The sequence below is a fragment of the Saccopteryx bilineata genome, chromosome 2, assembly GCF_036850765.1.
Source record: "Saccopteryx bilineata isolate mSacBil1 chromosome 2, mSacBil1_pri_phased_curated, whole genome shotgun sequence".
NCBI classification, from domain to species: Eukaryota; Metazoa; Chordata; class Mammalia; order Chiroptera; family Emballonuridae; genus Saccopteryx; species Saccopteryx bilineata.
In genome coordinates this window covers 95,254,492-95,282,024 of record NC_089491.1, presented here as the reverse complement: position 1 = coordinate 95,282,024, position 27,533 = coordinate 95,254,492, and the positions used below count along the sequence as shown (strand labels likewise).

The 27,533-nt window shown below is 41.5% G+C and overlaps 1 protein-coding gene across 11 annotated transcripts in view; it reads left to right on the top strand.

Annotated features, from left to right (window-relative positions):
• CDC14B (cell division cycle 14B) overlaps positions 1-27,533 on the top strand; it is a 117,643-nt gene that overhangs the window by 67,903 nt on the left and 22,207 nt on the right. For 6 of the 11 annotated variants that reach the window (XM_066257406.1, XM_066257405.1, XM_066257398.1 and 3 more), the window contains exons 6-12: positions 4,702-4,768; positions 8,414-8,476; positions 12,091-12,178; positions 12,475-12,705; positions 19,269-19,407; positions 19,580-19,739; positions 21,130-21,227. In XM_066257406.1, coding sequence (XP_066113503.1) covers positions 4,702-4,768; positions 8,414-8,476; positions 12,091-12,178; positions 12,475-12,705; positions 19,269-19,407; positions 19,580-19,739; positions 21,130-21,227 — 846 coding nt within the window. Of the gene's footprint in view, positions 1-4,701; positions 4,769-8,413; positions 8,477-12,090; positions 12,179-12,474; positions 12,706-19,268; positions 19,408-19,579; positions 19,740-21,129; positions 21,228-27,345; positions 27,491-27,533 lie in introns of all 11 variants that reach the window. The other 5 variants (XM_066257400.1, XM_066257407.1, XM_066257402.1 and 2 more) reach the window with 2 other exon arrangements.

Genomic DNA, 27,533 nt, shown 5'->3' with positions numbered 1-27,533 from the left:
AAACTGACGACCTTGGGGTCTCAAACCTCGGTCCTCTGCATCCCAGTCCGATGCTCAGTTCACTGTGCCACTGCCTGGTCAGGCAGAATAAATCTTTATAAAACAACTTACTATAGTTAAATCTTTTTATTTATACTTTGGTTGCTCTGCTATTGCCCACCATGAAAGCTGGATCGCCCACTAGTGGGCAGTAGTGACCAGGTTGACTACCACTGCTCTAAAGCATTGTTTCTCGAAGTAAGGGCTTGTGAAACAGGGCTCTGTGGTGGGCTTAGTTTTTTAAATTTATTGATTGACTTTAGAGAGACAGAGGCGGAGAGGGAGTATTCATTTGTTGTTCTACTTAGTCCTGCACTCATCGGTCACTTCCTGTATGTGCCCTGCCTGCAAAGCAAACTTGCATCCGTAGTGTTTCAGGACTGTGCTCCAACCGACTGAGCTAACAAGCCAGAGCCTAGACTGTAAACTTTTATTACTAGCCTATGAAGAGATAAGTACAGTAACTGAGAGTAACAAGTTTAGAGACTTTTGTAATAATTTAACAGGGTGTATTTATGTCTGTGGAATCAAATAATAGAAGAATTTGGGCTTGTATTTTATGTTTTTTTCTTCCACTTTTCTAGTAATTCATTTTTATTTATAAAAATAAGATTATTGCACATATGTAATAGTACAGTATTATTGCATTTTACACAAGTATCAACCTGTGACAGTTTATTTTTTTTTTTAATTTTATTTATTCATTTTAGAGAGGAGAGAGAAAGGGAGAGAGAGAGAGAGAGGGAGAGAGAGAGAGAGAGAAGATGGGGAGGAGCTGGAAGCATCAACTCCCATATGTGCCTTGACCAGGCAAGCCCAGGGTTTCGAACCGGCGACCTCAGCATTCCAGGTCAATGCTTTATCCACTGCGCCACCACAGGTCAGGCGACCTGTGACAGTTTAAATCTGCTGCTTTACCACATTTTACTCTTCTATAGAACTTACTGATTAGATGAAGCCTAATATTTTGAAAGAAATCACCTTGTAATGGCCTCTTATCCTTGCCACTTCAAGTTCATAGACTATAACTACCAAAGAAGTATTGTAAGAAGGGATTGTGCAAGGAAAGCATTTGTTTGCAGTTAATAACATATTGCTCCATAACCATATTTTATTCAATTTAGATATAATTCTTCAACCACTGAGTTACATGTATGTATATGTATAAAGCAATGTAGGATTTCCTTTTTCTTTTTAAAAATTACTATTATTTTAATTACAGTTTACTTTCAATATTATTTTGTATTAGTTTCAGGTGTACCGCATAGTGGTTAGATACTCATATACTTTGCAAAGTGGTTTCCCCCAATATTTTGAGTATCCATCTAGCACCGTACCTACTAATTACCATATTGAGTATATGGTATATGATTTCTTAATGAATTATTAGCTATTTCTCTGTCTAAACGAAAAAAGTTTAGCCTGACCAGGTGGTGGCGCAGTGGATAAAGCGTCAGACTGGGATGCGGAGGACCCAGGTTCTAAACCCTGAGGTTTCCGGCTTGGGCACAGACTCATCCGGTTTGAGCTTGAGCACAGGCTCACCAGCTTGAGCAAAGGATTGCTGGCTTGAGCCCAAAGGTCACTGGCTTGAACCCCAAGTTTGCTGGCTTGAGCAATGGGTCATGGGTCACTTGCTCTGCTGTAGTGCCCCCCCCCCCGTCTAGGCACATATGAGAAAGCAATTGATGAACCACTAAGGTACCGCAATGAAGAATTGATGCTTCTCATCTCTCTCCCTTCCTGTCTGTCCCTCTCTCTGACTCTCTGTCTCTGTCAAAAAAATTTTTTTTTCTTTTGATAACTCAGGGTTGTTGTTATGAAGAACAACATGTAGTTCTATCCTTTGATATTACCTAAAATTCTCCTTTGCTTCTTAGTTGACTTATTCTGGGGGTGGGGGAGTCTCTTTATTTTTTTTTAAAGGTGGTGTTGCAAAGTTCCTGATTTTTTTTTTAAAGGTGGTGTTGCAAAGTTCCTTGGCTATTGACACGAGACAGATAGGACTGTGACATCAACTCTGGTATTAAAATCTCTGTGGTTCTTGCCCTGGCTGGTTGGCTCAGTGGCAGAGTGCTGGCCCAACATGTAGATGTCTTAGGTTCGATTCCTGGTCAGGGCACACAGGAGAAGCGCCCATCTGTTTCTCCACCCTTCCCTCTCTCGCCTCTCCCTCTCCCTCCCCCTCCCCCTCCCCCTCCCCCTCCCCCTCCCCCTCCCCCTCCCCCTCCCCCTCCCCCTCCCCCTCCCCCTCCCCCTCCCCCTCCCCCTCTCCCTTTCTCCCTCTCGTTTCTCCCTCTCCCTCTCGTTTCTCCCTCTCCCTCTCGTTTCTCCCTCTCCCTCTCGTTTCTCCCTCTCCCTCTCCCTCTCCCTCTCCCTCTCCCTCTCCAGCTTCTCTCTTTCTCCCTCTTTCTTCCTCCCTCCCTCCCTCCCTCCCCCTCTCTCTTCCTCCTCCCCTCCTGCAGCCATGGCTCCATTTGAGCAAGTTGGCCTTGGTCACTGAGGATGGCTCCATGGCCTAAGGTGCTAAAAAATGACTCTGGTTGCAACAGAGCAAGGGCCCCCCAGATGGGCAGAGCATTACCTCCTAGTGGGCTTGCCAGGTGGATGCCGATTGGGGCGCATGCAGGAGTCTGTCTTTGCCTCCTCACCTCTCACTAAAAAAAAAAAAAAAAATCTCTGTGGTTCTTTACAAACATTAATCTCCTAGTCTGTCAGTGGGAATGATAGTTTTATCTCCCTAATGGGGTTGTGAGGATTGAGTAACACTCTGCACATAAAACACTTGGTATAGTGCCTGGTCCTTAGCTAACCATTGTTAAACATTTCATATTTTTCTTTTTTCAATGTGTAACTCATATACAATTTCAAAAAATAACTAATCCTGTGTGTATAATACAGTAAACTTGTACTTTTTATGGGCACCTGCCATCCAGCTCAAGGTACAGGATGTTGCCGGCACCCTGAGGATTCCCTTCACTCGCTTCCTGTCGGTGCCCCCAAGCTATGACTTCTGCACCATCTGGTGTTCTTGCTGTTGAATGTTAGATAAAGTGAATCATACGGGGTGCATTCTGGAGAGCTGCAGCTTTTTAAACACTGAGATTTATCCGTGTTGTGGCAGGTAGCAATAAGTTCTTTTCTTTACTGCTGTTGTAGCATTCCATTCTATGAATATGTCACAATTTATTTGCCCTTTGTCCTTTTTTTTTTTTTTTTTTTTTTTTTTTTAATACAGAGACAGTGAATCAGAGAGAGGGGGATAGACAGGGACAGACATACAGGAACGCAGAGAGATGAGAAGCATCAATCATTAGTTTTTCATTGCGCGTTGCAACACCTTAGTTGTTCATTGATTGCTTTCTCATATGTGCCTTGACCGTGGGCCTTCAGCAGACCGAGTAACCCCTTGCTGGAGCCAGCGACCTTGGGTTCAAGCTGGTGGGCTTTTGCTCAAACCAGATGAGCCAGCACTCAAACTGGCGAACTCAGGGTCTTGAACCCGGGTTCTCTGCATCCCAGTCAGGTGCTCTATCCACTGCGCCACCGCCTGGTCAGGCTACCCTTTGTCCTTTTGATGAACATTTGGGCTGATTTGAATATAGTCTCCTGTGAAAGTTACTATTCTTAAAAACTAGTATTTGCCATTGTTTTGCAGCATTTTCTAAGCAGTACCCTTTTACTGACTCATCCGATTTTCTAAGTTTGTTACGCGGCCACAGTGCCAAGCCCTCTCTTCCACAGACGCTCACATTCCAGATTCATAGCTGCTGTCCTACTGTTTTGAAGAAGCCTGATTGCTTGGGTGGGAGGAAGGAGGTGTGAATGAAATAAACATGAGTGAATAAAGAAGAATTCCTGTCTATTCAGATAATGTGATGTATGAGGCAGAACTGTAGCTGAGCCCAGATAAAAACTTGTTAAATCATCATTGACTAAAGCAGAGTTTGGCCCACAGTCGGTTCTCCAAATACATTCAGTGCATGTATCAAGTTGTCCCAAAGGTTGGATCAACATGCTTTAACTTGATTGGAAAAGAATTATCAGTAGGTTAAGATAATAATCCTAGTAGCTAACTGAGGAGACAGAGGTTAAAATATTGGGATGTAACTTGAGAGCTCACCCTGTTTCCACTAATAATTTTGATTTTCGTTTAGAGTAAATGACTTCAGTTTCTTTTTTCTTTTAAGTGAGAGGAGGGGAGATAGAGAGACAGACTCCACATGTGCCCTGACTAGGATCTATCTGGCAACCCCATCGAGGCTGATGCTTGAGTACTGAGCTAGCAACTGAGGCTGACACACTCAGACCAAAGAAGCCATCCTCAGCACCTGGGGGCCATGCTCAAACCAGTTGAGCCACAGGTTGTGGGGAGGGGGTAGGGATAGAAGCAGATCATTGCTTCTCCTTGTGTGCCCTAACTAGGAATCGAACCTGGGACGTCCACATACCAGGCCAATGCTCTATCCATTGAGCCACTGGCCAGGGCCTTACTTTTATTTAAAGACTAAACAGCAAAAATTCCTTTTCTTTTCTTTTTTTCCCCCTGAGACTTGCTCTGAATTTCTGCTTGATTTTAAATTCTAGTCAGCTTTGTTTTGAGATAAGTGTATTGCAGACAGTTGACTGAACTGTGTATTTTCAATATTTTGGGGCTTTCAGAGATGCTGCCTATGGGAGTTGCAACTTCTTCATTACACTGCTCGACTGTTTTCATGCAGTGAAGAAGGTAAGTGCTCGCAGGATGCACCTACTGTTATATTGGAGTACTGAGGTACAGTCCAAGGAAGACAAGGTCTCTGCCTCAAAGATCTTCCAAGATGTGCATGATGTGAGAGGTATTTCATTTCTCCGCTAACATTAGAATGACACCACACTGGAAAACAGTTTATTCTCAATCTGAGAGCTTCTGTGTATGAGTTGGTAAAGCCACTTGAAAAACAGGGAACTAGCAGGTAAGTAATTAGGTTTTAAACCAAGAATTGTTTTTCAGTGTGTTGTCATTCCCGAGAAAAACAGGCAATGACTGATTTCCAAGTCCTCTTTGATTTATGTGTTTTATCATTCCAATTCCTGTTAATCCTGTTTACATTTAATAACACACTACCTAGCAAACATTTTGTTTTTGTATCTCTAAGCAGTCAATATCTAATGCAATGGAATTTGAATAGCCTATTAGTTTGTCAGTAAGTTTTATATGAAAATAAGTAGGTCACTACTGCTTTGTCAAAGTTATTTTGTGCCTGACCTGTGGTGGCGCAGTGGATAAAGCGTTGACCTGGAAATACTGAGGTCACCGGTTCGAAACCCTGGGCTTGCCTGGCCAAGGCACATATGGGAGTTGATGCTTCCAGCTCCTCTCCCCTTCTTTCTCTCTGTCTCTCTCTCTACCTCTCTCTCTCCTCTCTAAAAATGGATAAAAAAAAAAAATTAAAGTTATTTTGAAATAACGCCTGCCTTTTATAACCAGGGTTGCTTGTGTCTTTGACTCCAGGGGACGCCGTGCATATCCCATTCCAGAGCAGGGTCCTATAGAGTGTTGTGACACAGCAGGCCCTGGTTATAATGCTACTAACTTCCTTGGGTGTCTTTCTTGGGTGTCCGGGCAGCATAAGAAACTAGAACTGTAAATCAATAACCTGTGGATCAGTACACCTAACCGCAGCCTGTCAAGTTTTTATGTGACTTATATTTTCAGAGCAAAAGGAACCCGGGTTTACTCTGTTGTATACTGAAACTTTCTGAGAATTCATACAGAAATTTTGTGGATTAAAATGAGAGGGCTAATTAGCATACAAATTGAGAGATTAATTAGCATATCTTTTCCCCTTTGTATCAGGCATTGAGGTATGGAATTTAATCCCTTTGGGGTTTGAGTCCGTGACTCCCTGATGAGTGGAGCTGACTGAGGTAGTGGCCACGGACTAAGGCAGCTCCATCAGGCCTCAGTTTAGGCAGGTAATGGGCAGAGAGGGGTTTCAGGAGATGAGGGACAGCAGGTATAAATGATCCCTTCTGATTGCGGTTGCAATCCCTGTCCGGTGGACCCAGGAAACTGCTAATGTTGGCAGGCATACTGACCTGACCATAAGGCCCCCCTTTTTTTTTTAATTTTTATTTATTCATTTTAGAGAGGAGAGGGAGAGACAGAGAGAGAGAGGAGAGACAGAAGGGGGGGAGGAGCTGGAAGCATCAACTCCCATATGTGCCTTGACCAGGCAAGCCCAGGGTTTCGAACTGGTGACCTCAGCATTTCCAGGTCAACGCTTTATCCACTGCGCTCTATCCAGGTCAGGCAAGGCCCCTTTTTTCTTGCTCTCTCTCTCTCTTGTTCTCTGTCTCTCTCCTATTCTCCCCCTCTCTCCCTCTCTTGCAGCCATGGCTCGATTGGTTCAAGCGCATCGGCCCCAGGCACCATGGATGGCTCTCTGGAGCCTTTGTCTCAGGCACTAAGAATAGCTCAGTTATGAGCATGGCCACAGATGGGCAGAACATCGTCCCTAGATCGGGTTGCCAAGTGGACCCTGGTTGAGACAGATGCGAGAGCCTGTTTCTGTATCTCCCCTATTCTTACTTGGAAAAGAAGAAGGGGAAAAAAAACTAGAAAAACTGAGGGCCTGGAAAATGGTCTATTATAACAATGTATAACTGTTCCTACTCTTAATTCTTGGCTTAATATTTTTAACCAGATCTTATTAGGAACTATAGGTCAAAGATTGCTCTTTTCATACTATATTTAATTTTATTGAAGAGTCAACAGCTTCTGATTTTCAATGCAAACATTTATTTGTGAATGACTTAGAATATTGCATACCTTAAACATCCTATAGACTGCATTTTATTGTATCATTCTGTTAAAAACATCTCTAGTCCAAATATCATGATATGTATTGAGTATCTTGATTTCAAGGAAATACGTTCATCGTGAATTTGGTCTTGGAATTAGAATTTAAATAACATTTCATAAAATGAGGACTTTTTGCTTGGTGTTAATAGCCTTCATATTTTTCATTTATATTTCAGCACTTTAAATTTTGAAAACTGGGTTTATAAAATCACTTTTGAACCAAGATTATTGTTTTTTAAATTAAATTTATTGGGGTGACATTGGTTAATAAGATTATTTTGGCCTGACCAGGCAGTGGCGCAGTGGATAGAGCGTTGGACTGGGATGCGGAAGACCCAGGTTCGAGACCCCGAGGTCGCCAGCTTGAGTGTGGGCTCATCTGGTTTGAGCAGAGCTCACCAGCTTGGACCCAAGGTTGCTGGCTCGAGCAAGGGGTCACTCGGTCTGCTGAAGGCCCGCTGTCAAGGCACGTATGAGAAAGCAATCAATGAACAACTAAGGTGTTGCAACGCACAATAAAAACTAATGATTGATGCTTCTCATCTCTCTCTGTTCCTGTCTGTCTGTCCCTGTCTGTCCCTCTCTCTGACTCACTCTCTGTCTCTATTTAAAAAAAAAAAAAAAAGATTATTTTGTAGTTTGAGAATTCTCACTTACATATTGTCTGGCTCAGAAAACACCTCCCAGAGACCACCAGCTCATCCTCGTCTCTCAGAAAATAGATCCTCTGCTTATTTCACTTAGCATGCTCTGCCAACAGCAACTCTGAAGAGAACAGAAAACTTACATATTTTTTTCTTATTGAAAGAAGAAATTTTTTTTCTCAAAATGTTGAATTTTAGTGTTGATCTCTGGGCTGTCATTAGTAGAGGAAACATTAATCACTTAATCCAAGAAGAATTTGAAAGTGAAAATATTTATGGAGTGTGTGAGGTTTGTTTGGGATAAACTAACCTTTCTCCTAATATTTATTTAGGGGCTTTTAGCTTGTGTGTTATATATTTGAAGCCTAAGTGGTGTTGATCCTAATAAATTAGTGGGACTACTCGGAAGGCTTGATTATTTAGCTCTGCACAGATAGGATGATTATGAAGGAAAATAAACATCAAATCGCATTAAAATAAATATTATTTTAGCTAATTTTTTAGATAAGGGAAACCTTTTTTTATTATTAAAAACATTTTTTTAATTTTACGTATTGATTTTAGGGAAAGAGAAAGAAACATTAATTTGTTGTACCACTTATTTTTGCCTTCATTGGTTGATTCTTGTGTGTGCCCTGACTGGGGATTGAACCTGCAGCCTTGGTGTATTGGGACAATGCTCTAATCAGCTGAGCTACCCGTCTGGGGCCAATAATGGAAGCATTTAAAAGAGATAGCCTATGTCTTTTGAAAACAACTTAGTGGAACATAATTTAAATATAATAATGCTTTTTTGGGGGTGCCTCCTCATGTTAGGAAATTGGATTGGAAGTTGTTTCCTTATTTGCATCTTTGTTCTTAACAGCTTTTCTTTGGATTTTAGGCAATGCAGTATGGTTTCTTGAATTTCAACTCATTCAACCTTGATGAATATGAATACTATGAAGTAAGTTCTCATGGATATTGTTTTTAATTAATTGTTTTAATACGTTTTGCCTACAGAAGTTATTTTTTAATATTGAACAATTTAGATGCATATAGAGTACAAAAATGTTCAGTCTTGATGCCATTTCTATAGTCCCATTTGTTAGTGGGTATTTCTGTATTTGATGCATCCTCCCAGAGTGAATGAGTGTGCTCCTGGGCATTTTTCTTTAAAGTGCAGTTTAAATTTTTATTAGTATTGATGACTTCCATATCATCCTTACATGAGATGATGTTTGTAAAACCTTAGCATAGAATCTGATAAGATGAATAAATTAGTCACGATGCATCTAATTAACCTCAGAAATATGTTTTTGTTTTTTTGTTTTTTTGTATTTTTCTGAAGCTGGAAATGGAGAGAGACAGTCAGACAGACTCCCGCATGCGCCCAACCGGGATCCACCTGGCACGCCCACCAGGGGGCGACGCTCTGCCCACCAGGGGGCGATGCTCTGCCCCTCCGGGGCGTTGCTCTGTTGCGACCAGAGCCACTCTAGCACCTGGGGCAGAGGCCAAGGAGCCATCCCCAGCGCCATCTTTGCTCCAATGGAGCCTCGCTGCGGGAGGGGAAGAGAGAGAGAGAGAGAGGAGGAGAGAGGGAGGGGTGGAGAAGCAGATGGGCGCTTCTCCTGTGTGCCCTGGCTGGGAATCGAACCCAGGACCTCTGCACGCCAGGCCGACGCTCTACCACTGAGCCAACCGGCCAGGGCAGAAATATGTTTTTATCATAACTATTTATATGAAGTCAGGGCACTGCTGGTTGCAAATTACAGAAAATAAACAAATAGAAAAAGGAAGATTAAATAAAAAAGGGAAGATTCATTGATTTACTTAAGTAAAAAAGGCCAGGAGCAAGTGTACCTTTAGGCATGACAAGATTCATGTTCTCAAACACCAGGAATTGGGCTGAAGTAGCTGAGTCCCTCAGCCAGCCCTCAGCAGTATGAAGGTAGCCACTAGCGGCCTTGATTCACCCAGTTTGGCAAATGCACCAGGAAAGAGCATTCATGGCTCCATCAGGAGACCCACAGAGTCTTCTTGTTGGCCCAGCTTACATCATATTTCTGTCCCCTCGAGGCAGGTGTATAGCAAGGATAGGGGAATAGGTTAGTAGGTACAGAATATTCTGGTCATCCCAGGAGCAAGAGTACCGAGGTCAGCCCTATCAAGCCACATAGACCAAAAACGAAGAGAGTTCAGGCAGGCAAAACCACAAATGTCCTCAGCTCTTTTTAATGCAGTATGGTTAATGCAGTTTTTTTTTGTTTATTTGTTTTTAAGAAAAGTAATTTGATTGTACCATTTATTCCGCCCTCCGGATAAATAATGAGTAAGAGACATAATTATGCTTAAATGTCTTTTTTGGACACAAATGCTTGTGGAGTCTTACCTTTTTTTTCTGTATTTTTCTGAAGCCGGAAACAGGGAGAGACAGTCAGACAGACTCCCGCATGCGCCTGACCGGGATCCACGGGGCACGTCCACCAGGGGGGCGATGCTCTGCCCACCAGGGGGCGATGCTCTGCCCCTCCGGGGCGTCGCTCTATTGTGACCAGAGCCACTCTAGCGCCTGGGGCAGAGGCCAAGGAGCCATCCCCAGCACCTGGGCCATCTTTGCTCCAGTGGAGCCTCGGCTGCGAGAGGGGAAGAAAGTCAGAGAGGAAGGAGAGGGGGAGGGGTGGAGAAGCAGATGGGCGCTTCTCCTGTGTGCCCTGGCCGGGAATCGAACCCGGGACTTCTGCACGCCAGGCCGACGCTCTACTATTGAGCCAACCAGCCAGGGCGAGTCTTACCTTTTTATCTTAACTATGGTTATCTTGAGCAGACATTCTCACTGATAATGAAGTGATTCACAGACAGCACTTTGCGCAGCAGTGTCTTGAATTCTCACCTAACTAATCTTTCACAGTTAATTTCTATTCATTTTAAACTCTTAGGCATAAACTATTTTATTGGTGAGTAGGGTTAATAGTTATTATCAGTCATTTCTGTGATGTACCAAAAATGTAAAATCATATTAGGCAGCTCATTAGGGCGTACCCTATCTTTATTCTCTGTAATAGCAATACATTTTTAAAGTATAATATATATGACACTTTTGACTGTCACTTAATTATTAACACCATTTTTTTGGTGCTTGTCCTTATAGAATTAATTAAACAGTTAAGATAAAATATATTTTTTTATGTGAACAGAACGAAAAGCAGCATTTGGCATCCCTTCAGTGAAGCAGCATCGAGACGCCTGTGTGTGTGTGTTGCTAAGGCGTGGTAGCAGTGCTAATTGGCTTCTTTTTCACTGTTGCAGAAATCCCCCTGTTGGCAGGGAGCAGCAGGGTCACCCACAAATGTTGCTTACTTTCAGTGAAATTGCATTGAAACACAGGGAACTTTTAAGTCGGTACAGACACAGGTGGCTTACAGACGGGTTTTGTTAAGTCTGTACAGCATATTTAGAGATGCCCATTTATTTTCCGTTTTAACTTATCTGATTTTATAATCACCTGTGATTCAGTGAAATCTGATTGTAGGTTTCTCGTTAAAAGATTCAGATTTCTGGTTTTACTTCAAAATCAGAGCACCTAGCAGGCAACACAGTCCTCATTTCTGTTTAGAGCTTGTAGCCTGGAACCGGGGCTTACCAGTTCTTCTCTATGATAGTTAAATAAATTAGCTTTGCCTTACCTACCTGGCCTGTAGACATTCAAGCAACTCTTGGTTTATTTCTTACTTGTTCTTAGGTACACGTTTACATCCCACTTGCAAAGCTATAATTGATCTTATTTTTATCATTAATTTATTAATCTCTTATTATCAAATGTCTCCTACTTCCTGCTTAAGTCTTTATGTAACCATTTTTATAATTGTTAAATTTGTGCTATATTTATCTTACAATAATTGTTACAGCAACTTCACCTAAAGGATTTAATAACAGGTTGTAAAGTGTTTTAAATTTTAATTTTTTTCCTAAAGACTACTGTGATCTCAATATATGTATAATTTCAGTTTCTTGGGGGTTTAGTGGAAATTTTTTAGTGACCATCATATTAAATAGCTAGAAAAATGATGGGAATAGGTCTTTCTACAAATAAAAAGTATCGAGAGGCCATGAGACTGAATGTATAGTTTTTTCTCTTTTGTTTAATGAGTCAAGATGGCTCACATTGGAAGCCAGTTAGTCATTCAAGAAAACGGGCGGTTCCAGATCCCTCATACTGGAACAGTTGACTTTTCTATTAATTAGCAGCTGCTATGTGAGAATTCACTTGGGTAAAAAACCCAGAGTACTTGGGCATATTTTGGATAGCAGCAGTCAGCTCTGTTTCCCACAGGCTGACTACCCTAGCAAAGAAGCACTTTGAAAAGATAGTGATTAGGACTAAGAGGAGTCAAGGAACTCTTGGCCGGGAATATTCATAGCAGGCTATATCTTAGTTTTCTATCTCATGGTCGTTCATAAACAGCTTTTGTGCTAAATAAAGCAGATGGATTTGAAATGTTGCAGACACTGACTACTGAGAAAGGGTGTGGAGAACATTAAGTCTAAACATGAATTGTGTTTGTCTTCCCTCTGCAGAAAGCAGAAAATGGGGATTTAAATTGGATAATACCAGACCGATTTATTGCCTTCTGTGGACCTCATTCAAGAACCAGACTTGAAAGTGGTATGCAGGAATATCTGGCCAGTATAGTTTGTTATTCAGAGTATCCATCCTGTTATTTATTTATTTAGAAAGAGCCCTAAGAGTTAAATTAAGCTTGATGGTCTTAATTATTTAAGTATATTTGATCATTTCAGTACATATTCTTGCTGGATTTTAATTTTTTAATAATTGATTTTTTTTTTACATTTATAACCAAGTTTGTGTTCAATCCCCAGTCTAGACACTGTTTCCACACAATGACAAGTGAAATTGTTTTTCTTTTGGCATTTTACAACGTGATAATTTCTTTATCCTAGGTTACTACCAACATTCTCCTGAGGCTTACATTTCTTATTTTAAGAATCACAACGTTACTACCATTATTCGTCTGAATAAAAGGATGTATAATGCCAAACACTTTACAAATGCTGGTTTTGATCACTATGAGCTTTTCTTTGCGGATGGCAGCACCCCTACCGATGCAATTGTCAAAGAATTTCTGGAGATTTGTGAAAGTGCTGAGGGTGCCATTGCAGTCCATTGTAAAGGTATGTTTTTGGGGTTGGTGGAGGAGTGGTGCAGATGGACACAGATGTGTAGGTATGTGTATATGTGTGGAAACCCCATACTCGTTTAGGTGATATGCCAGGCCACACAAAGCTGCCTTTGTTTTTACGGAATGCTTTTTTAAATCTATTGTATAAGTTGCATTTTTCTTAAAATGACTTTATTGTGGTGTGATTGACATTAAAAAGCTATACCTATAAAGAATGCTTTTATTTATTTTTATTTTTAAAAAAGATTTTACTTAATTAATTTTACAGAAAGAAAATGTGGGGAGGGAGTGCAAAGTATCAACTTATAGTTGCTTCACTTTATAGTTGTTCATTGATTGCTTATTGTATGTGCCCTGACCAGGCAAGCCCAGGGTTTTAATCCGGTGACATCAGTATTCCAGGTCAACGCTTTATCCACTGTGCTGCTCTACGACAGACCAGGCTAAAGAGTGCTTTTAAAACCCTAATTTCGGCCCTGGCCGGTTGGCTCAGCGGTAGAGCGTCGGCCTAGCGTGCGGAGGACCCGGGTTCGATTCCCGGCCAGGGCACACAGGAGAAGCGCCCATTTGCTTCTCCACCCCTCCGCCGCGCATGCGGGAGTCTGTCTGACTGTCTCTCCCCGTTTCCAGCTTCAGAAAAATGGGAAAAAAAAAAAAATTAAAAAAAATTAAAACCCTAATTTCATATGCAAAGTATAATAAATTAAATTGCGTTCATAAGTAACCCTACAAAGTCTTTTCACATTGAAATGCATTCATTTATTTTAGCAAATATCTATTCAGTGCCGACTGTTTTGTAGGTTCTAGGATATGTCCATGAGCAGAGCAGACTTCAAGAACTTGTCTTTGTGGAGTTTATATTTCAATAAATTGCTATATTTTCAGCTGCTAGAACAGTGCCTGACACTTAATAAATGTTTATTGAATGAATGAATATAATATTATATTATATGAATGTACTAGGATTTATTTAACTTCTCTCCCCTTCTGAAGACAATGAATTTATTTTGTTAAGAAAAATCCAACATTAAAAAAATCCCCAACAGCTTGACCAGGTGGTGGCACAGTGGATAGAGTGTTGGACTGGGACACAGAGGACCCAGGTTCAAAAACTCCGAGGTTGCTGGCTTGAGTGTGGGCTTGCCAGCTTGAGCCCAAAGGTCGCTGGCTTGAAGCCCAAGATGCTGGCTTAAACCCAAGGTTGCTGGCTTGAGCAAGGGGTCACTCGCTCTGCTGTAGCGCACCCCCCCCCATCAAGGCACATGTGAGAAAGCAATCAATGAACTGAGTTGCCACAATGAAGAATTGATGCTTCTTATCTCTCCCTTTCTGTATGTCTGTCCCTATTTGTCTTTCTCTGTTTCTCTTTTTGTGTCTCACACACAAACACACACACACACACACTCACACACACACCAACAAATCTGGGGAATAGCCAAAATCTAATCTCCAGAGTTACCACATTATAAGATCTAAGTGTTCAACTTTCATCTCCCCTCAAATAAAGTATACAAAGAAACAGGAAAAAAAAAGATTTATCAGAAACTGTCCCTTAGAAAAACCAGATGGTGGATTGACTAGACAAAAATATTAAAATAACTGTCTAAATGGTGCTCAAAGAGCCAAAAGAAAATGTGAACTTAGTGAAGAGAACAATGAATGAACAAAATGGAAATATTAGCAAAGGGATAGGAAAGAAGAAGAAATCAGAAAGAAATTCTGAAACTGAAAGGTACAGTAACCGAAAGGAAAAATTCACTGGTGAGAATTAGCGGCAGACATAGCAGGCAGAAGAAAGATCTAGCAAACCCAATGATCCGACAGTTGAAATGATCAAGCCTGAAGAACTGTAAGAAAAAGGATTGAAAAGTGAAAAGGAATCTCTAGAATATCCTTCTTCCTCTTCCTCTTCCCTCCACCCTCCTCCTCCACCTCCCCTCTTCCTCTTTCTTTTTTCCTCTTCCTCTTTCCTCTCCTTCCTCCTTTCTCCTCCTTCCTTCTTCTAACCAGAGCATTTATTGTGCAACTAATCAGTAAAATCCTTAGGATGAACTGGATGCTGTGACAGCTGCCCACAGTGTACAATTTTTAGGTGCCTCATGGGCCCAGTTCCGGTGATGTTTCATCATTTCGCCGTGGCACTGCAGTTCTACTTTCTCTTCCGCTTGGCGCACTCTTGCCTCTTGCACTTTTGGTTGCCACTCTTGCCGCAGGTGGACTTCTGAAGGTGGCAGGCCTTTGAGCCACAGAATTGGCGGAGTGTGTGCGTCTTGTGGTGGCGCTTGCTGAACAATGATGTTTCCGTCTCACCTTGCTTCTGTGGCCGAGAACAAAGAGCTTTCCTCTTATAAGACCACGAATGCTATTGCATTAAATGCCCTCCATGAGTCTATTTAACCTTTAATTACCTTAATTTAACCTAATTATTTTTTCTAGAGACTATCATGTTGGGAGATAGGACTTCAACATACGGATTTTGGGGAGACATAATTATAGTTCATAGCATTCTGCTCTCTGGCCACTCAGTACTTGTTTTATGTCCTTGCACAGAAAATACAGGTTAGGGGAAAAGTAGGTTTACAGTTGTTTGTATGGAAGACAGTACAGTAGTATACAATATTTATTATAAGCATGCACTCCTTTACGTACTCAAAACTGTAAACCTACTTTTGTCCCACCCTGTGCATTTAGTTCATCCTAACAGCCCCAAAGTCTTGGCCCAGAAGTCTCATCTACATATCCTCTAAATCAGATACGGGTGACACTTGAGGAACAATTCATCCGGAGGCACAATTTCTCCCCACTCTGGCCTCTGGTGACACAGTAGATAGAACATCAACCGGGGATGCTGAGGTCGTTGGTTCGAAACCCTGGGCTTGCCCAGTCAAGGGACATGTGACAGGCAATCAATGAGCAACTAAATTGAAGCAAATATGAGCCAATACTTCTCGCTCCCTGCCCTCTCTCCTCTGTAAAATCAATAAATAAAATCTTAAAAAATACTTCTACAGCTATGAACCAATAAAAGCAGACAGACAAGATATAGGCTTCCAAAATATATTGCTCACAAAAATTAGGGGATATTTCAAAATGAATATGAAGCAATTAAAAAAAAGTTTTTTTTAAATTTTTATTAAACATGAACATTAGAAAAGCAAACGACAATTCAAAGGAAGTTGTTCTATTATACAAATGAGATGCAAACCAACTTTTATTTCATTGGTGAAAATGCACTATACACAAGGCTGAAAGTACTGGAGTATCTGCATGCTCCCCGATCCCCTAATTTTTGTAAGCAATATTGGGATAGGCATATGATAGAAATTCTCATTTCAAATGGAAGAAATTAGAAAGAAAAAATGGTGACAGCTCCCAAGCAAGTCCAGGCCTACTAAGGCAAATGCCTTTAAATATTCAGGCTCAAGAATAATGCCTTTTGGTTCTATTATCTGTTCCATAGGCCCTCAGGGGAGGCAGTTCCATCTCCTTGGCCCTGCGCTGCGGCCTTGTCCCTGAGGTCATGTACCGTGATAGCCTGGTTCACTGAAAGCACAGACCCATCTGGGCCTGGGAGGCAGGGGGACGGGGTGCCAGCCCTACAATCTGTGTCACCCTCAGGGTCACGCTTCATCTCCCTGAAGGGTGAGACATGTTTGCAGACAGATACCTCTTGTCCAGTCCTATGGCCCAGAGATCTGAAAGCCTTCCTTTATTTCATCTTGTGACTGTCCCTTTTTAGTCCAAACTGACTGTGTCTGCTGGTGTAATCCCATCGCTGTTTCTGGCTTCTGGTGATTAAATCCATGGGTAAATATCCTTATGAAGTTGCTTGTTCAACCACCTCCTTGCTGTTGTCTTCAGAACATGTTTTATCACTTTTTGCAATATGGATAGGCCTAGAATTTTCAAAATGTTTAATTTCTTGTTCTTTTTTGGTTAAAAATTTCTTCTTCGATCTGTCTCTCATCAGTAAGGTGAAGCCAGGGGGCACCTTCAACACTTGGTTTATAGATCTCCTTCGCTCACTCTCCAAGGAGGTCACTCACAAGTTTTGCTTTCCACAAAGCGCACAGTTCAGCCATGGGTTTTTTGCCACTTTCTAACAAAGATTGCCTTTTTTTTAGTTTCTGTGTTCTTCATTTCCATCTAAATGCTCCAGAATCAGTGCTAACGTCCATATTTTTTGCTAATAGTCCCTTTAAATTTTCTTACATAAGCCTTAAAACTCTTGCAGCCTTTACAATTCCACTTCCAAAGCTACTTCCACATCTTTACGTATTTTGATAATCATGGTACCAAAATCTGTATTAGTGACAGTTTTCCAGAGAAACAGAACCAATAAGATGTGTATTATATACAGGGTGGTATAAAAGTAGGTTTACAACTCTTCATATGGAAAATTATACAATAAACCTGTATGATCTTATTAACCAATGTCATCCCAATAAATTCAGAAATTTCTTCTTTTTTAAGTGAGAGGAGGGGAGCTAGTGAGACAGACTCCTGCATATGCCCGACTGGGATCCAACTGGTAAATCCCGTCTTGGGCCAATGCTTGAATCAACCAAACTATTTTTAGCACCTGAGGCTGACACACTTGGACCAACTGCGCTATTCTTAGTGCCCAGTACTGACATTCAAACCAATCGAGAGGGGAAGAAGGAAAGAAAGGGGAGAGGGAGGAGGTGAGAGAAGCAAATGGTCACTTCTCCTGTGTGCCCTGACTGGGAATCGATCCCAGGATGTCCATATGCTGGTTTGATGCTCTAGCCACTGAGCAAATTGGTGAGAGCCAATAACATTTTTTGAAAAGAAAATAATACAATAATTAATAAATATTAATAGAATAATAAACTTTGTTTTGCACACTTATAACTGTAAATCTACTTTTGCCCTCCTCCTTGTATAGAGAAGGAGATTTATAATAAGGACTTGGCTCACAGAAGAATGAAGGCTGTTGAGCACAAAATTTGCAGTGTGGCTCGCAGGCTGGAGACCTAGAAAAGCTAATGGTGCTGTTAAAGTTTGTAGGCTCTCTATTGGAGAATTCCTTCTCACTTGGGGAGGCCAGTCTTTTTGTTCTGTTTAGTCCTTCAACTGATTAACTGAGGCCCATCTCAAAAGTCTACTATTCTCAACCAGATAAACCTGACAGGTTGATACATAAATTACCATCATAGGAAGTAATGATTGTCGCAAACCAGTGTGACTGGTAATTTTGCAGGTCTCAAGTGGGAATGGTGCAGGATTAGAAAATAAACACAGAGAGACAAAGGATGGGATTTGGGGGATTCATTGCCAAGGCTGATGGTCTGTAACCGTGAGCCTGCACCCCTAAAACACTTTATTTATAGTGTAGAGAGCCATTTGCAAAACAAAGAGAGCTCTTATACAAAGTTACATTTCTAAGGCAAACCAAGAATTCTCCCAAGTGCAGAAAACCTCTCACCATATATAACATTTTAACTTCACCAAACAAAGGGTAAATAAAAAACTGCCTCCAGTCTCCTCAAGGGACATGGGGTATAGGAAGAGTAGAAACCATGGAGGTGTGGTAAAGGGCATGTAGATTGCCTTTACCAACTTAATCAAACTATCAGAGGTTGTGGGGAAGAGCTTAGCCCTTTGGCTTAAGCCTTAAACTGCTAGGACTTGTGTCAGCTTGCAGTCTCCCACAAATGATCATAGTTTAGGTGAGTGTAAAGGAGGATAGGAAGAATAGAATTAAAGAAAAAAAATATGAAATGAGTAGAAAAGTAGAGTAGAAAAAACTCTTGGATGAGAGGTAAGTTCTGCAAGAATTTAAGCCTGTGTTTTTGGAAACATAATTTTGCCGTTAACAAAAAATGCAAAGTAGAAAACACTGCAGTGGTCCTGGCTGGTTGGCTTGGTGATAGAGCGTCGGCCCTACATGTTGTTGTTCCAGGTTCGATTCCTGGTCAGGCCCACGGAAGAGGCAGCCTTCTGCTTCTCCAACCCTCTCCTTCCCCTCTCCTCTTTCTCTCTCTCTATTCCCCTCCTGCCGCCATGGTTTGATTGGTTTGAGCGAGCTGACCCCAAGCCACTGAGGATGGCTCAGTGGAGCCTTGCCTTAGATGGTAAAAATAGCTCATTTGCCAAGTAATGTCCCTAGATGGGCAGAGCATTGCCAGTAGGGGGCTTGCTGGGTAGATTTGGTCAGGGTGCAAGCAGGAGTCTATCTCTCTGTCTCCCCTCCTCTCACTTAAAAAAAATAATAATAAGAGAACACTATACTTGTTGAGGCTCATTACCTAGAAGATGGTTTTCATTCTTGGCTATGCATAAAATCCTCTGGGGGATTTTAGAAATCTCATCTAGTGTCTAGGCTGCATTATATACCAATTGAACCAGAGTTGCGGAGCTGAGACTTCATAATTTTGAAATCTCTGCAGGTGACTGCAGTGTGCATCCCAGCTGGAGAGCCAATGTAGAGGGAAAACAGAATCATGGCGGCCTTTTGAGAAAGCTTTGACCTTCCCAGTAAAATTCTGGAGTACAGGAGACCAGGTCTCACTAGTTTGTTTCTTTACCCAGCTGGCCTTGGACGAACGGGTACTCTGATTGCCTGCTATATCATGAAGCATTACAGGATGACAGCAGCTGAGGCCATTGCCTGGATCAGAATCTGCAGACCTGGCTCAGTGATTGGGCCCCAGCAGCAGTTTTTGGTGATGTAAGTAGACAGAGAGCTTTTGTAATTCCTCAGGTAACACGTGGGTCTGGAATATGATCGGAAGTAGAGTTTTTCTTAGTCTCCAGTAACAGCATATAGCCTAGCAGGAAAAAGTTGTTTGCTTGTGTCTTCTGGCAAGGTGTGTTTTGATGTTATTTACATGCTCTAACAGGAAACAGTCAAGCCTTTGGTTGGAAGGTGACTATTTTCGTCAAAAGTTAAGTGGTCAAGAGAATGGAAAACACAAAGCAGCTGTCTCAAAACTCCTCTCAGCTGTGGATGACATTTCCATCAATGGGGTCGAAAATCAAGACAAGCAAGAACCTGAACTGGTAATCGAACCATCCCCATCACTCTGTTGTTATTGCTGTAAATGCTGTTGAGAAGCTTTCAGGGCATGGAGGAAACTAGATAAAAGTAATAAAGCATGTTTGGAGGGATAATTGTCACATATTTCTTATACTTACAGCCCTCTCCGGGAACTTTCTACTCAGAATAGTTAGAACAAGGAATAGGTCCGTGAAACTGAAGTTCTTTTTTAATTCAGTAGGCACTGGTGGAAGAAGGATGTGAAGTAGCTTTTTAGGTAGACCTAGAGACATCCCCATTTCATGACAGCTGATTTAAGGAACCAGTTCTCACAGGAAGAACTTGAGAGAACCAAGAGTTTAGAGCAACAGTTCTCAACCTGTGGGTCGTGACCCCGGCGGGGGTCGAACGACCAAAACACAGGGGTCGCCTAAAGCCATCGGACCCACAGGTTGAGAACCGCTGGTATAGAGGGTACCTGTACTGTATTGAGTAGTGGTTAAGTAGATGATGAAATTTTAAAAAAGATTTGTTTTCAATATTGAAAACCGATTATAGCCCTGGCCATTTGGCTCAGTAGTAGAGCATCAGCCCTGCATGTGGATGTCCCAGGTTCAATTCCTGGTCAGGGCACACAGGAAAAGTGACCATCTGCTTTTCCACCACTCCCCCTCTTCCTTCTCTCTCTCTTCTCCTTCCGCAGCCATGGCTCTGTTGGAGCAAGTTGGCCCCTGGAGCTGAGGATGGCTCCATGGCTTGGCCTCAGGTGCTAAAATAGCTCAGTTGCCAAGCAATGGAGCAACATCCCAGATGGGCAGAGCATTGTCAGGTAGGGAGGCTTGCCGGTGGATCTCGGAGAGCACGTGGGAGTCTATCTCTCTGTCTCCTAGCTTCTCACTTAAGAAAAATAAAAAAGGAGAACCTACTATGCTCTTCATTGTCAGTATGGTTTTCTTTTTTTTTATTTTTATTTTTCCACTGATTTTTGAGAGAGAGATAGGAAAGGGGGGAGGAAGGAAAGAGAAAGAGAGAAGCATCGATTTGTTGTTTAACTTAGTTCCATTTAATTGTGTACTTATTGATCCCTTCTCCTACATGGCCTTGCTGGGGGTTGAACCCACGACCTTTGGCTCACTGGGTTGACACTTGATCCTCTGAGCCACCTGGCCAGGGCCTGTCAGTATGTTTTATTGCAAGGGTGCTGTTGGGTTCTGTGTCTGTGAAAGTTAATGTTTGATTATCTTGAAATGTGGCCTGTAGCTTTATTTTGAAAGCAACTAAATATTTTAGAGTTCAGCAGCCAAAAGTTGAAATATATTTGTGCATGTTCCATGGGTCAATGTAGCTGCTGTGCTTTGCTGCATTAACAAGTGCAACTTAAATCATTAGCTCAGTGTTTTTTTACTCGTACAGTACAGTGATGACGACGAAATCAATGGAGTGACACAAGGTGATAGACTTCGGGCCCTGAAAAGCAGAAGACAATCAAAAACAAACACTATCCCCCTCACGTGAGTCTGGTTTCAGCCACTGTGTGGCTGATTCTATGTAGTATGTGTATGAGGTCCTTCACGAGCATTATGTCCTGTATGTTTTTCTCCACAGTTGCATGTCCATTATGCCACTTTGAAATGATTACTAAGTTATCTTTTTTTTTTTTGATTACTAAGTTATCTTAAATTGAGGGGTGTTGCCTAAGACGCTCTTTCTTGGGTATCCTTTGTTATCTCCGTCTTCAATCTAGCCTAACAGAAAACAAAGCCAGACTCAGGGTTACTCGTCACCCCTTTTGTCAATTTAAAGAGAGACGAGGACTGAGTAGGTACAAGGTGTGTCTTGATCAGAGAAACCCGTAGCCCTGAGAAGGCAGGGGAATTTTGTTCACAAAGCGTTCTTAACACTCCTCTGTTGCTAGTGCTTTTTATAGTGTTTAGGGGCAAAGGAAAAAAAAGTAAAAAGTCTCTGCAGTTAGTCACATAACAATGTGCAGGAGGTAAGGTGGGGGTTAAGCTGCAGAAACGTCTTCTCTGCAAGTTCTGAGGTAGCACGGGCCCAGTTGGTCCTATTTGGCGTCCTTGGTAAATCTTCAAGGAAGCCTGGGGCAGGTGTCTCCAGGAACACCTGGGACCTGGCTTCTGGGAATTGTCTGGGAAAAGACTCCCTGCTTTCTTGGGATACAAAGTAAAGATTCAAGATTGGTGAACTAAGTTTCAAATTAATTTATAGGCCTGACTTTTCACAGTATATCTTGTGGCTAGGCTTTTTTAAACAACTATTCTGATTTAAACTTCCCTAATTTCAGGGTCCTCACCAATGTAAGCTTTCCCCAACATTCCTGAGAAGGTAAACTTTTCACTACATTTCAAAGTAAGGCCAGGGAGCCATGAAGAGAGACTAGCAAGCAGATTAACTGTATCCTAACCTTTACATATCTCCACCTCGTTACAACTAACAGTTACCAGTACTGAAGCCGAGTTTCTCTCTTTCGCGCTCCCCTGTCGTCACCACACTAGCCTGTGCATAGCAGAGCAGTGTTAGGAGTGTTTTTTTCTCCTGGCATAATCTCTGTGACATCCTCATGAGTATGACACCTGATGTAAACCAAAGAAAAATAGATTTTTCCTTAATTATTAAAAATTGTGAATTTCTTTAGATTCACTAGTACATTACAGGTAGTTTTTTTTTAAGCGAGAGAAAAAGAGACAGGAAGGGAGAGAGATGAGAAGCATCAATTCTTTGTTGCAGTTCTTTAGTTGTTCATTGATTGCTTTCTCATATGTGCCTTGACTGGGGGCTCCAGCAGAGCCAGTGACCCCTTACTCAAGCCAGAGACTATGGGGTCATGTCTGTCATCCCAAGCTTAAGCCAGCAACCCCACGCTCAAGCTGGTGAGCCTGTGCTCAAGCCGGCAACATCAGGTTTTGAACCTGGGTCCTCAACATCTCAGGCCGATGCTCTATTCACTGCACCACTGCCTCATCAAGTGGTATTTTTTCTTTTTTAAAGATGGTATAGAATTTAACCAGTGATGACATGGTGGCCGAAAGTCATTTTATTACTTTAGTACAACAATAGATTAAACTATCTTTATATTGATTTTTTTGTTTGAGGAATTATTTTCAAGTTCCAGAAGGTTTATCATGAGGATAGGAATTTTGTAGTCAATGAGTGTGTGTCTCTCTGCTTGTATTTGCTTGTGTAAGTGGTAGTTTGGATTCAGTCTCATGGTACATCCAGTAGGGTTTTAAAAAAAAATGTAGAATCAAAAACTTGTCCATTGTACATTTTTTCCAGAGTATTCCTTGGTAGAGGCTTCCACCTGTGGCATTGAATTTCTTACTTCCAGTAGCCTCCCTCAGTCATTGTGGGGTACAGATTTCTAGCTCCCTCCCCTTTTATTGTGGTGGAGATAGGTCATTTATTCAGTAAGCATCTTGTAGAATGGTGTGAACGAATAACATAATGAGTGTTCATGCCAAGAAGAGCAACCTCCTTAGAAAGTGGCTCTTCACTGGTGGTTCCCCATAGTCTGTAATTCTAAAGTAAAATTACCGTATTTCCCCATGTATAAGATGCCCCTGTGTATAAGATGCACCTTAATTTTGGGGCACGAAATTTGAAAAAGAAGTGTATTGCATAAAGTTATTGAACTCAAGTTTTATTCATCATAAAATTCATAGAACTCCTCATCACTATCAAAACTCCCATCCATTACCTTGTCCTCATCTGTATCCGATGACAAATCACTGTCTTCAACAATAAATGCAAGAAAAAAAATTAACAACCACTGTATAAGATGCACCCAGTTTTTAGGCCCCAAATTTTTTGAAAAAGTGTGCATTTTATATATGGGGAAATATGGTACATCTAAGGATGTATTGTTGAGGGCCTCCGCCTTGGGACGTTCTTAAAAGATCCAAAGAAAATAATAAGGTTTCCAATATTAAGTGCCATGTGAATGGAAGGTATGGGTATTGATCATAGGTATTAATTAAGCATTGTCTTTGGAGTGGTGCATTGATCAACGAGAATGCTGTGAGACAGGTGCATTTAATGTAATGTATTTAATTCTAAGTGCTGGTTTGTTTTTAATTTTATTAGGAGTCCTTATTTAAAGGCTTAATTGTTATTTTTATTTAGAAACATTATAGCGCCTCCAGATAATTATTATGAAGCCAGTTTTAGGCATAATGGAGGAAACAGGCAATGCCCAAAGTAGTTTCTCAAATTTCAGTCTCCTAGGGGAGCTTGTTAAGTGCAGCTCATGGTCAGTGGGTCTGGGGTACAGACTGCATTTCTAGCAAGCTTCAGGTGTTGCAGATGCAGGAACTAAACTTAGTAAGTCCTAGAAAATGGATGATTTTGTGGGTTTTTCATCGTGTCCGGGTGTGTTTTGTTTTTGTATTGGGGGGGGGGTGTTTGTTTCGTTTTTGTTTAAGAATCTGCTGCATCGGTTTATTAATCAACAGCTTATCACCTTTTGTTCAAAAGTCAGGTTGGGAGTCGGGATGGCAGTTCTGCTTAGTTAAAAGTTATTAAAGACGGCTTACTGGAACTTTTCTTCTTACCGAGTCTGCTACCTTGTGAATACGTTTTCTAGAGTTAAGATTGTTTCATGCTCTTTTCTAGAACAGTTGAGGCTATAAATGGCTCTCTCAGGACTGATAGGTTTGTAATAATAGAAAAGAAAACAACAAGGGAAGACAAATTCTGTTGATTGAAACCGGAAGACACTAGATGCCATTGCATTCACCTTGGTGTTCAAGGCTCCTGGGAGGAAAGCTGAATGTGCTCAGAGGCGGGGGTGGAAGGACCCGCCTCAGCACTGTCATTTGTGTAGTTACCTAGTTACCCCCTCCTTGTCCCTAAAAGGAATAAAGGACCCTGGCCCTTTACTCTGAAGCACTCTTGGAGGAAATTAAAACCAAGTCAAATGGTAAAAATTAAAAAAAAAAAAAGTTATTAGAAAACAACCAGTTCAGAATCCTCTTTAATTGTAATTCTAAAAATAATAGAATACGGGGGTCCTTGGGTTACAACGCAGTTACGTTCCTACGACAGTGAAGTAACTTGAATTTTGGGGTAAGTTGAAATACCCTAGCCTAAGTCACTTACCTGTCCTAACACAGTTGTAAAGTCATAATCTAGAACACAAAAACACAAACAGCTGCGTAATTGTGTATTCTTCTGCCACGGGCAACCAAATTAGTTCGCCCATAGCTTCTGTAAGTACAATGCTAATGGCATAAAGCCGAAACACTCATGTCTTAGTTTTTTTTAGGTTCTATGGGAGTGAGAGTTGTAAACTTGAAACATCTTATGTGGAGACTGTTGTAACCCAAGGACCCCCTGTGAATCCCAAACAACCCGCCTTTCATACACACCTTTAACAAACTTGTAAGCCACCCTTTTAAAGGAAAAGGCAATATTTAAAGTTCTTCAAAGCTGTTAATTGTGTGTCCAACCCCGGGGGGGGGGGGGGGGCGGGATTTTAGGTTGGTCTCAGCACATTTCCCTTCCTCCTTTACAACTTTCTAAAGCCTTCTTTGCTATTAAAATCATCTCTTTTTCTGCTCTTGTTTGTAGCTCTTTGGGCCCTAGCAAAGGAGGTCAATTGGAGATTTTCATTCCCTTCCAAGTCGTTATTTTAGAAATAAAAGCCCCCTGAGAATTTTCAACAACAGGTTAGATTGAGAAATCTACATTCAGTTCCTGCCTTTCCATTGTGACTCACCTGTCACCTGGGGCAAGTTATTTTTCTTCGCTGTTGGTACTTGGGTCCGAATGAAAGTACCTGTAATAAGGAAAGTTAGTGAAAAATATGTTAAGCACTCGCAATTCTGAAAAGTAAGTGATAGTATATAAAATACCATTGCAATTATTGGTTTCTATTGTATAGTCAATATCTGGGGGAAATGAAAATCATTAGAAATTGTAAAATAGTCATTTTCTCAGAAAGCCTGTCTGATCCTGACTACCATGAAGACATTCAATGACTTAGCACCATGTCCTCGAAGTGACCATCAGGAGCGATGGCAAGTATGTTAATTGTCTGTGCTCAGGTAGAATTGGTAGATTGTATAACTCCATCTGTGCTGCTGGTCTTTCTGCATATGGATCATTTCTGCTAGGTTTGCTGTGATTAAAGGAAATGCTTCCTGAAGAGTGCAAGTGTATCCCTCATGGGACTATGTGAAAATATAGATGTAATTAGCCTTGAAAAGCCTTTATTCCCCCTTAACAGTAGTGTAGATGGGTGTGATTTTCATCATTGGAAAAGAATTCATCTGCCGAGAGCTTTACTAGAGGAACAAATAAAAATCTATCATGCAGACACCTGGATGTTGAGACCATTGTTCCTTTAAGATAACTTAAATCAGTAACTACAAATGGAAACTGCAGCGGGCAGAGAGTTTGGTAGTGTTCCAAGGTCACTTACTATATTCTGTGTAAATATTAAGCCCCTGTAATCTTAACATATAGTGGATTTGTGATATATGTATACACACATAGTTTTTATTGGAGGAGTAAATGAACTAATGCATGTTAGATTTGATTTCACACCTGGCACACAGTGTTCGGTGGTTAAGATGACAAAGACAGTGATAAAGAAGGCATAGTAAGCCAGGTGAGTCAAAGCAAATACCCAGTAGAGCCTTTTGTGTTTGGTCCCAGATGTGTCTGGGTGACCATTTGGAAATGCAGTAGTTGGAAGGAGCTACCACCCTCCCAGCTGTGAGCAGAGTTCCTTTCTCACTGCCTAAAGCTAGACCAGTGGATTAAAAACCACCAAGCTGCAAGCCTTGTTTGGTTGCATGGGGAGAATGAGTGAGGAAGACAACAATTAAGGAAATATATATAGTACAGCAGGTCCTCGACTAATGTCATTTTGATCAATAATAACCTTGAAGAGATGCCGTAGGAAATTAGCTTCTGTTACTATTAATTAGTCTGTGGTACAACTGATTTTGTTCTGTGGTGTTCTGCACAAAGTTGCAGAGCCATCGATGACGTTAGGTGAGGACTTACTGTCTTGTACAAAAGGGGAGGTGTTCTTCATTTCATGTTGTCTGGAGTGGGCTGTCCTTCTGTCTTCCTTGTTTTCAAAATATGCGATTTGCCTAAACTCCTGGATGGCGCTGTTTAGGCCGCACTGAAGTGAGGTCAGGTCTGCTGCACTGCTCTGTTTATATTAATAATTGTGCCTCCATAGATATGGTGGTAGTTACCAGTGCAGGGCCTTTTTTAGTTTGTGTTGGTTTTTTGCCTCCTTTTTCTCTCTGGTTTGGGTTAGGTTTTTTTTGTGTACCTATCTTGTACTTTTTTAAAGAATTTCAACCCTATAACAGCAACTCTGATTTCCGTATCATACATTTCCAGTTAACATGGGATGGGAGCAGTTCTCAAACTAGAGATTGGGTCTATTCTTTTGTTACCAAATATCAAATCAGTTTAATCCTGAAGACAGCATATTTTTCCCCAACATGAAATGGCACAACTCCACCCTTGCTCCCCAACCTTCTGTGTCATTCCAGGGTGTCTAAAATTTGCATGTGGCTTTATTTATTTATTATTTTATTTTGGCTCCCCGATTTGAACATCTGTTCTTTCCCCTTCACCCCTTTCCAGATGTTCCCTAGCTGTGCTGACCTCTGCACTGTGTAGTGTTGTCATCTGGTGGATTGTTTGTGACTACATCCTTCCCATCCTGCTATTCTGTCTCGATGGTTTAAGAGCACAGTAGCCCCAGGACCCTTTGACAGGTAGCTGCTGTGTAAGTGTTCATCCCACTCCCCCCGCCCCAGGGCTCCCTCTGC